The sequence below is a fragment of the Manihot esculenta genome, chromosome 14 (assembly GCF_001659605.2).
Source record: "Manihot esculenta cultivar AM560-2 chromosome 14, M.esculenta_v8, whole genome shotgun sequence".
Taxonomy (NCBI): Eukaryota; Viridiplantae; Streptophyta; class Magnoliopsida; order Malpighiales; family Euphorbiaceae; genus Manihot; species Manihot esculenta.
The window spans coordinates 13,638,407-13,649,902 of NC_035174.2; the positions used below are offsets into that span (position 1 = coordinate 13,638,407).

General features: G+C 31.7%; 1 protein-coding gene across 4 annotated transcripts; it reads right to left on the reverse strand.

Moving 5' to 3' along the window:
* Positions 1-210: 210 nt before the first annotated feature.
* LOC110600522 (AUGMIN subunit 8) lies at positions 211-10,011 on the reverse strand. Of its 4 annotated transcripts, none has more exons than XM_043950553.1 (8): positions 9,700-9,986; positions 8,120-8,605; positions 6,529-7,966; positions 6,283-6,402; positions 4,393-4,509; positions 4,209-4,298; positions 2,319-2,426; positions 211-641 (listed from the first exon to the last, which is right to left on the reverse strand). In XM_043950553.1, the coding sequence occupies exons 3-8, from the start codon at positions 7,819-7,821 to the stop codon at positions 588-590; spliced, it is 1,782 nt and encodes a 593-aa protein (XP_043806488.1). In that variant the 5' UTR covers positions 7,822-7,966; positions 8,120-8,605; positions 9,700-9,986; the 3' UTR covers positions 211-587. The 4 variants fall into 4 exon arrangements, with proteins under 4 accessions (XP_043806488.1, XP_043806487.1, XP_043806490.1 ...); XM_043950552.1 differs by having other exon boundaries at positions 8,073-8,605; XM_043950555.1 differs by having other exon boundaries at positions 8,256-8,605; positions 9,700-9,985.
* Positions 10,012-11,496: the final 1,485 nt, after the last annotated feature.

Consider the following 11,496-nt stretch of genomic DNA (forward strand, 5'->3'; position numbering starts at 1 on the left):
AATTTCAAATTTTAACCAAAATTTAATTTAAATTACTCATATAAAATAAAAATAATGACACATAGTGCTAACTAATTTAAATTTTAATTAAAATTAGTTTAGAAATTACTATAATTATAACAAATTTATAAATTGAGACTTTTTAATTCAAAATTAAAAATTTAACTATAAATATAAAAATTCCTACTTTTTAATACTATTCATGTTCAGTTACTAGTGGAACTTGGATGAAATTAATTGAGAAAATATGCAGCCATGCATATAAACAAACTACTACCCTCTTTTTCTTTTTCATTTGTTTTTTGATTTTTCTTTTCTTTCGAGAGATACAGAAAGAAAAAAAAAAAAGTATTACAAGTGGATACGGTGGAGCCAAGCTCACTATTGAAATAAAGGAAGAAAAGAATTAACCCAGATGAAATTTCCCACTAAAGTTTAAAAGAAAAAGAAAGAAAGAAAAAAATCAATATACATTTACTGAGATCATAGAGGATTAATTTATCTTTGCTCAAGTGGAAACTGGTAAAGGTTAGCTTAGCAGTTGATCAGGCCATGAAGAGTTTCTCATTCCCAAGATTATTTGATTCTCAAGAGCAAGATTTCACCTGTATGAGATGTGTTCTCATGCTGCACTCCTCTGCCTGCTTGATGGCAAGATAAGAACTCAGATATTATCCAGGACATGCTTGATAAAACAGAAATTTAAAACAATCAAACATGGCAAGAACTTAATTCAATCTATTTCTATTCATAAATTTTCTGGTTTGAAATGAAAGAATTCTACTCTTTTTAACTTAAACCTTCGTTTGGAATCAAGAACTTTCACAAGAATTTAATTCAATTGATTGTTTTTAACAAAGTCTCTTATTTGAAATGAAAAAACTTGATTCTTTTTCATTTAAAAAATATTTCAGATTAAAAAAAGTTGAAATCACTAAAAGAAGAGAAAAAAAAATTATGTATACACTTGTCTGCAGAGAGAGCAAAAAAATAGTTCATGAAAGGAATTCAACAAGAAAAAGGATTATAGGGAAACACACGTAACTACAGAAAGAAGAAATTGTAAGTGGACCCCATAACATATTGAAGCATGTCAATGTGCCACATCAGCATAAGAGATGAGAGAACTTTCCAAATTCATGCAAATGCATAGGGTAATACTTCTCGCTGGGTCTAAATTAAGGGATAATTTTAGACTTCCGACCGAGTCCAAATGTCATTTGCATATATTAATATTACATGCCTCTGAACTTGGTTGTTATGAATGAATCAAACGACTGGGATGGGGTGTAATTTTAATAAAAGATTTTACCTAATATGTAATTATAACCAAACCTCATGGACTTGGACGCATGGTTTTAAACAAAGGCAGTTACATTGTGTAAAGTTTATTATTTATAGGTCTTTTACCCTCTTGTTACCATTACACCCGTTATTTAAAGGGTAAGAAAAATTTGTTCCTATAACTGTCGTTATTTACTGTTAAGTAATAGTAACACTGCATTATCTTTTTTTTTTTTGGAAAAGCTATATGGGGCTACAACTCAATTTTTTTTTTCTTAGATTGGGAAGTTTAATATTGTTGAACAACTCAATTTCTTTTCCTTAGATTGAGAAGTTTTATATTATTATATCTCACTTTTCTCAAATTTCAATTAAAAGTTAATTTCTTCTACAAATGTCTCATTTATTTTCTCTTAAATTAATATCATCAACTATTTTTTCTAATTCTATATATTTATACCTTGTAAAATTTGAGTTATTTATCTTTGCTTTACTTATTTGTTAAATAAAATAATGTTTGATGCTAAGTTCTTTTTGTCAATTTGGAGTATAAAGAATTATTTTTTTATTATCCATGTTATCTAATTATTATTTTAGCTATAAATTAATTGTTGTTAAAGATATCTAATAATGATGGATTGAATGTCTTTATTTAATGTTGATTGAGTTTCTTAGTTATACTCATAACATTAAATATCTTTTAATTTCATGGTTATGCAAAGTTTTTTAAAAAATTTGCCTAGCACTATCGCGTTACTACCGTTACAGGCTTGTTTCCATCACCTGTGACTACAACCGCGATTTAAATCCATCCTTGGATGTAATTGCATAGTTTTATGATGCTCGATGATTGCAACTAAACAATACTTAGTTTTGTTTCTTTGATTTCTAATGCAAATGCGACTTTCAAGGTTAATTATCTCACAAGTTACCACTACTTTAACAATGCTGATGCAAATAAATGGAAGATAACTAATCAAGACAACTACTTAGTTAAAACACCAAGTTTTAAAACCATAAATCTTTATTCTCACCTGCAAAGCTGCGGTTGAAGCCAATAGAGCTTCACATTCATCAAGCAAAGCTTTCTCTTTTGCTGCTACAATAGCAAGCTCAGAAACCAATTCATTCATTCCCTCCACCTATAACACAAATTTACAAACAAGAGTTTTGAGCATCCAGAAGAAAGCATAAGATATGCAAATAATTACCGATCACACTCTGCAGCTTGTACAAGGATTGAAAAGGCAGGTATGAGGCTAAAAATCCAACTGCTAGCAAGACCCTTGAATTATGAAGACATATGCCTAGTATAAAAAGGAAAGACGATACACAAAACGTGCTAACTGAGAAATCAAAGTAAAAGATGCCCAAGAAAAATCATCAAGCGACCAAGGTTTATTTGCATGCATACAATAACTTCAACCTAGAAAACTTTTAAGATTCTGAATTTTGCCTCCTTGCAAAAGTTCACACTACCAAAAAGACACATTTTGTAAATGGATAGTCCGTGGAAGCAGTTTCCATCCATCATTAAAACATTGTGAAGTAAACTAAATATTTGTGAAATTGGTTTACAAAATGTTTCAGAAGAAAAACATCCCATTGGCTTATATCCAAACCAGAATTTCAGCTTATTACATATGCTTCAAATCTTTTGCTTCCAAATGGGTAACTTCTTGTGCCAGATGCAACTTTATTTAGTAACAACTGACAGAAAATTGGAGTAATGTTTATCTGCTGCATGGACTGCAAACTAGATGAACTAGCAAGTTGAAGTTCGGTATCAAGGTACTGTTGCTTAAGTTAATGCTTCATAGGGGCCAGTAACCTAGATGGCAGTTCTGCTGCAACTCTGATCTGTCTAAACTAAGTAGGAGCCATAATCTGTGAACAATAACCTAATGAGTTTCATTAGGCCTTGATAACGTCCCAAATCTTCATGGCAGTTAGACAGTCTTATCTTCTTTTGTCAGTATTTGTCAACTCTTAAAGGGCAATGGTGGTCATGCACTACAAGAAGACTAGATTTAAAAATTGCTTCAATTCAATCTTCTATTGTAAAACTAGTAAGATTATATATTTCTATTATTTATGAAATATTAGTACTTTTATTATTTAGGAATTCAGTTACTAATTTATTATTAGGAATTTTGCTTAGTATTACTAATTACACTTGGACTTGGAGTTCCAAATCTTAATGGGATTAGGGTTGCAAAACTCTATAACTAGGATCTAGGATGTCTACATATTCAGAGACTGTTTTTGATGATTGACTATTGATAATAATAATAATACACTTGAGAATTTATTTGTCCCATTTGAAGAATTCATATTCACCCCTTTGCTCTCCAATACCCTGTTGGTTCTACATCAGTATGTCTTCTAATAAATGATTTATTCTCAAATACACTATTTCAAAACATGAAGAAACTCAAGTATTCTATTTTTATCAAAAACATGAAACCCCAGCACCTTCGGAACTTAAAATCAGGAGAATACTCTCCAGCTAAGATATTCTGAAGAAGCAATAGTGACATGGGGCATAAAACCACAAATAAAATATGTCTATCTACACCTACAAAAACATTCAGTCAATATCGCCCTTGAAATTACATGCTACTGAATTCAACAAGACTTGGCGCCACAAAAAAGCAAATGGTTCACTCATCAAAATCTTGAGTTACCCCTTCAACCAATCACTTATAACATAGTAATTAGTTCCGGAACCACCTAAGAAATAATTGCATTACGGCATGCCCAATAAGTGGTCCTCAAAATGATAGAACAAACAAACAAAGCTAAATTGACCATTATGCTTTATATGAGAATTACAAATAGATAGATAGATGAAAACGCGGGGGGGGGGGGGGGGGGGGTGTGGTGGGGGGACAGAGAGAGATAAGAGAGAGCATCTATCTCACCCTTGAGAGTAAATAACATATTGAGGATCCCATTGCCTGCATTACATCGACAGCAGAGCAAATAGCAACCTTCAAGGAGTCTATATCAGCCTGAAAAAAGAAAAAAAAAAGGGAAATCAAGTAAGGATGCAAGATTTTTGTCACTTCAAAACCGACTACAATAATCTTTTACAACCAAAGATACCTTTGCCCCACTAGTCACTGGAAGACGAACAGTGGTTGCCTCCAAATCTTCCAAAGCCCCAGATAATGAATTTAAATGATCTTTTTCAAGTAAAGCCCAATCATCCAGGTAGGCCATCTGAGTTAAACATTGAAGCAATTAGATTATGGCACAACTAAATTGACAAAAGAAATAGAAAAGTGTATTGGACAGCAAAAATATTGTGATACTATATAAATTTACAAAACTAAAATTTGACTATACAAGCAAGATTCAGAAAGTGAAGGACAGTGCACCATTTAGCAGATGACTAATTATCACAAAATGTCTCTAAAACTGAGAAAACTGATTTCTTTCCAGTCATTACAAATAAACTATAATAATAACAATAACAACAATTCAACAAAATTATTTGGTTGAAACCCATTATTTAAAGGCAAAAGGATATTGGTTCTTACACTCTTTACTTAATAGCAATGGCCATTATTTACTCTTAAGTAACGACAATGGTTCACAAGATCACTACTTTTTTTAAATCCAAATGGGGGCAACACTCTTCCATATTCTTCATTTTTTAGTATAGGGAATTTCAAGCAGTTGTGTCTCACTTTCTCACTCAAATTTCCATCAAAAGTTGATTACCTGAAGAAGTTGAATTTTTTTTTTTCTGGTTTTTTTTGCTTATTTGTTAAAGAAGGTTATGTTTATACCAGGCTTTTGTTAAATTTATAGTACATGAAACATAACTCTTTACTATCTACATAGTTATTTAATGTTTAAATTGACTAATGATAATGATTCCTATGAATAATGAATTTTTAATGTCTTGTTTTCTATGTATTTATGCTTATTATTGGATTATGTCTCTTTGTTTTACTTATTACTTGTATTTATTAATATCTATTCATTCATAAACTTTGCAATTTTTTCAAAGAGAATTGCATTACTATGATTTGTTTGTGTCTTTATGTCAACTATTACTGGGCTTGTTTCCTTTACCTATGATCACAACTGCAATTTAAGTCCATGACTAATATCCCAATAATAGTGGATCAATAAGATAATATCATGATTGTGATAGTGATACCCTTCTAGCTGCCTCAATCCATGTTATGTTTCCTTCTGTTCTTCTACCTGTTCTCTTACCACCTATCACTACATCTGGTCTCCCTTCTCCATCTGCCTAGTTAATAGTTCTCCAGGGACTCCAAAATTCACTAGATGTGATGGAAAATCTAGACAGTTAGAACACAATGTGCAACAAAATATGTCGATTACTCCAAAATGAGACAAGATGATCACATTAGTCTGCAAATCCTTAGAGATTAAGAATAAAATCTCTAAATTTGCAACAAAAAATGTCCTACAATATAATTTGTACATCTACTATTCTGCTGCTACCCCCTGGGAGCTCTGACTCCCATGGGTTCTAAGTTATCACGTGATCTCTTTGAATCTTGTAAAATCACTATTGCTTTTTGCCATGATAATTAGAGAACTGCTGATCAATGCTAGATTTGCTAGATATGATTGCACAAAATTCCTGTCCTCATCTATAATGGTGCATGTCAATATGTTACTATCTCTATCAAATCTAAATACAACCAAGCATGCATAGTCTAAAAAATCCAAATCCGTATATAATGGTTCAGTTTCAAGATTATGTTCTACTACCCTCTTCCTCTTCATGACCTCCATGGCCCAGTCCCAATTTTTCTTCCCCTCCGCCCCCACCGCTCATCCAGAAGGAAAGGGAGAAAAGAACAAAGAGGTTCAGCACAAGATTGCATGATGAAAAAGCATATTGGTACCTACCCTAAAGAATTAAATGTTTACTTAAAAACCACTCAGGACGCTAATAAAAATCAGATATGGTTGCAAAATTGTAGGGCCATGACAAGGAGATATTACTTGATCATTCAAAACAGCATTCAGTTTAAGCTCTAGCTTCAACTGTTGGAGACTGATTCTCATCTTGCATACTGAATCCCACATAGCTAATGTACTGGTCCAAACATTATATAGAGCTTTCTGGGCCATAAAAAAAAAAATCAATCAACATTAAAATGAAATGAAAGAAAATATTAAAAGAGATGAATGACAAATCCAGGAGGCCAACATTAGAAATTTTAGCTAGCATGAAAATTGAAATCCTACCTCTGATTTTACTTTCTGAACATAAAGAACAGCCTCTGCCCTGGCATTAGCAAATCGCCACTGTAAATATCTGTTGTATAATAGCCGTATCTGATGAGCATCTTCAATATAGCTTGCACCTTTCTTCCCTTTCTTAAAATCCACTATAAAGCTAAGCACTGAAGTAGAACTATTGGATTGACTAGAGACACTTAATGGCCTTGTCCGAGACGGACTGACCCCTCTAGAAGGAGGAGTGGATGGTCTTGCCCGAGCAGGACTGACACCTCTACTAACAGAGGTCTTACTTGGTGATGGAGGGCGTGATCCATGAGTAGGCAAGGACTGTGATCTAACTGCAGGAATTATTAAAGACATTCTATCTGTTAAATTTGCTGAAACAAGCTTATGAGCTCCGGATAACTGCAGTGAATTATCATCTGCAGAATTTGCCCCAGACAATTTCCTGCCTATATCTTCTGGAAATGATAATTTTGCAGCATCACTAGCTGATTTTTGTAGAGGTTTAACTGTACCACCATGCACAGGCATTCTTCTGATTGAAGATATACCAATCCCCACTGGTGTGGATAAAGCTTTCATAGTCTTATCAGTGAGATCTGTGCTTTTATTCGATGAATTAGAAGATATCTTCCCACCTAATCTACTAGCCCATCGATGCTGATCGATCAATTTATTCTGTAAACTATTTATAGGTCTAGCATTCTCTGACTGATCCTGTACATTCTTCCCTTTAAGAGGACTCCTCTTTCTTTCTGGTGTAGGCTTCCGTGATCCAGCAGGCGTTTCGGCCTGTTTATGGGCCACATTTGAAGATGAGCGCAAGGTGCGATCAGAAGAGATGTTATTGACTGGTTTTTCTTTCTTGCTGATAGGGATAGAAATGGAATCCGATTGAAAGGAAACACTAAGACTTCTCATCGTAGAAGGCCATAAACTCTCTGGTAAACGGTTCCCAGTACTTAGTCTTCTAGATGACAACTGCATATCAACAGATGAATCATGAACTGGGGTAGAAGGTCTTGCGGGTGAAGGTGGAGTTGAAGGGCGCCTCCTTTCCGCTGATTTGGCTCTTTTGGACACCAACTGGGATGTCGTAGGCACTGTCCTCGATAGGCTTGGTGATGTACAGCGCCTAGAATCAGAAGGGGATGGCGATTTGTACCTAGAACTAACTTCCCTCGTTCGAGGGCGGCGGGTTGTAACTGCTGCATTGCTGTTCCCTTCAGCTGGAACCAAGGGAGGTCTTGGTTTGCCCACAGCTGTGTGCTTCTTTGATTCACATACATCCATCAAACACTGTCCAAATTAGACCATATTGATGAGTTTTTTTTCACATAATGAACCACATTTGACAGCTTTGCCTTTCATGTATTCAACATTGGAGGTGGAATCAAACCAACTGCTCAAAAAGAAGATACTTTTCCCTGCAATAAATCTGCCACAAACCAGAAAAAGTTAAGATACTACAGAGTGGTAAGAAAAAGCAAAGAATAAACCAATAAAAAAGAAAAAGGAAACTGAAAATTGAAAAGAAAGGGTACATCTTTTGAAAGACCCAGATCTGATAGAGGATGAATTAGAGAATTACAACAGCTAAATGCTAATGGGCACTCAATATTTATCAAGAAAAACCAAATCCAATCGGATCAGGCCATGACAAAGAGCCTAGAAAGTGTTGGTGATGATGAAGATAATAAAACAACATCAGGTGTAGGTGAAGTTACAGAGAAAACCGAAGCATGCCCCAACGTGCATTAACGGTCATCACTAGAGGTTGTTTTTTTTTAGGTTGTAATGAAATGCTGGGTTAAGGGGTCCCAAAAAGAAAATGGGGAGACCAGAGAGTGGACTACTGCAATGAAAGATAAAAAGAGAGAGAGAGAGAGAGAGAGAGAGAGAGAGACAGAGAGAAAAAAGAGAAGGGGTGCGTAGGATAAGAGGGTTAATTTATTCCCTCAAATTTCCCTTTTGTCCGTCTCACGGGACTGCCGTTGTCCGCTGGGCTGGCAATTGAGGTTCACTCAACAACACAAAATAGCCCCACCATTGCCTGTTCCCTTCTTCCTCTCCCTGCCTTTTTCATGATAGAGAATTCAACTGAAGTTATTTCAAAGCTTACAGAATAGATCTTTCTCTATAACTATCACTTAAAAATAATAAATAATCTCATATGGTAGATAAATTATCTTTTCCTTTTTTAATAGAAAGGCAATAATTATAATCTCTTGTAAGTATCTTAATACTATCAATAAAAACAAATTTTACAAATAAATCATACAGTTATTTAAGGATAAAATGGAATTTACATTGATGAAACAAAGAGCTATTTTGAGATCGCACAATAAATTTCAACCGTCTTTCCCTGGATTTTCTTACCATTTATTATTTATATAATAAAAAATGCATTTAAAAATAACGTGATCTGTTTGTTTGTAGTTTAATAATTAAAAGACTGAAGTTGCAGGTGCTAATGTTCTTGGGGATATGGGTAGAGACATGGAAGACCACGTGCAAGCAAGATCATTGTTCATCCCTATGAACTAACAGTAAAATTTTATACCATTAACTCACAGAGAAGAGAAAATTTTTTTTTTTTTATTTTTTTTTTTAACGAAGGCTAACATCAGAGATGATCAAAGCACAGACCAAATAAACAGTACAAAATTCAACTGGGGACAAAAGAGAGAGGTCAGGAATGCGAAACCAATCGTGAAAAGAAAAAACTACTATAACCAAAATGAACATTTTTTATTTCCCCAATTAGGGACGAAAATGGGTAACATGTTAAGAACCCACAAAGTAAACGTTTAATTTAAGAAAAACGATTTAGGAAAGTGGGGTTTCAATGAAGAATCCATTAGCAAAATAATGGCTGTGTTTGACAGGTTCATGTCTCTGTTTTTGCAGACACACAAAGTGATGAATACTGTTCATGTAAATCTCTCTGTAAATTTCAGAAATAGCAGAGAAAGAGAGAGAGGGGTTCATTGAATCAAATATACTTCTCATAATTATAAAAATAAAATCCATTTTTGGATTATTTGGGAAGGCCATGTGATATTTCCATAACCTTCTAAATTTTGCAAAAAAAAAAAAAAAAAACGAATAAATGAGATAAAAATAAATAAATAATAAGCAAAAAAATTGAAATTTAAGGAAATCTCTCACCTCGAATCTCGCTCACAGATCAAACTGTTCTTGGATCATTAAAACCCTAAAATTCACTACTGATCACTTCGTTTTACTGTATGAAAATTTCTATAATCACCCGGAGAATATTTCAGGACTTGACTTGAATGTAAAGACGTCGCAAGATAACGGAGGGAGACAGATAGAGCCGGCGGCGGTCAGAGAAGAAGAAATCCCGACGAGGCAGGAGGCGGCGAGGGATTAGCTATTAGATTTTTCTGCGGAGAGAGAAACGGAGAGATCTGCTGATAAATAAAAAAAAAAAATTAAAACAAAAACCGAAAGTTTTGAATAAAAATTGAGGGAAACGGTTTTTCGGATGAAAGGGACGTTGAGTTGGCGCCACCTACTTACAAGTAAGAGTTTGGCACACAGTGATTTGTTTTGACTGTTAATCTTTGTTTATCTTTGACCACTTCAAATTAATAACAAATAAACAATTAGTTTTAAAAAATAATTTTATAATAAAAAAATATTAGTGGAATATATATTAAAAAAAGTAATGTAAAATTTATTATTTTAATTATTTTAACTATATATTTTTTTAAATTTATGTGAAAATAATTACGTGAAATATAGAAATGTATAAATTATTTTGTCTATTAAAATGATAATTTATTTATTAATTTTTAATATATATTTTATTGAGAAAGTAAAATTTATTAATTTTAAAAGTAATGTAATACTATTTAAAAATAGGGAATTTTTTAATTAAATATATTAAAAATATATAGGCTAAATTATTTATTTTAAAAAAATTAAGGATATAATTATTAAGTTTGACATAATTAAAGGATAAAAAAGTAATATAAATTTGAGGATATTTTAGTTATTTCTCAACAAATAACAGAAATTTGATAAAAATTAAATGGAAAAACAAAATACAGGAATTAAACTTTTTGTTTTAAAAATAAAGAAATATATACTTTGATTTTGATATAATTTAAAAATTAAAAGTAATTTATTCTTTTATTTATTATTAATTTAGTATTTTATATAAAATAAAAAAATTTAATTGGTTGTCTCAAATTGAGATTTTTTTATTATTTTGATTGATTTTAAACCTTTTTTTTCCTATAATTATAAAATATATATAATTTTCTTCTTAAATCCTCAATGGCCAATAATACATGAAAACCATCTCAGAAAATGCAGATCACATGAAATTGTGAATTATATCTTCCTTTATTCGGAAAATGATTTGTATTAAAAAAATAGATTATTTTCGCGGATTCGATTTTAATAAAAAAATTAAATTAAAATAATTAGTGATAATAATATATTATTTTTTATAATATAAATATTAAATTATATTAAAATTAAAATATTTTAATTAAATTTTAAAATATTAAAAATAAAGTGTAAAAAATAAAAATTTTATTAAAATTCAAATTGATAAAATTAAATCGAATTGAATTGAATTAAATTGATTCAATTTAATTTGATTTGATTTATAATCAAAGTTTAATTTTCATAAATATAAAAATTTCAGAAATTAAATCAATCAAAGCACGCTCCTACAGCTAACCCCTCGCTCTCTCAGCCGGATCAATCTTTCACTTTCTTCATATAAATGTCAAACGAAACCATTAATAAAATACTCAAACTTTAGAAAAAATTTTATTTTTGAAAAAGAAAATTTATTTTTTTATAATGGTTTAATTTATTTTTTAATTAAGAAAATATTTTTTATTGAATATTTTTTTAATATCTAAAAAATTTGAAAATATGAAAATATTATCTATAAAAACAAATGGATGCGTAAATTGTAAATAA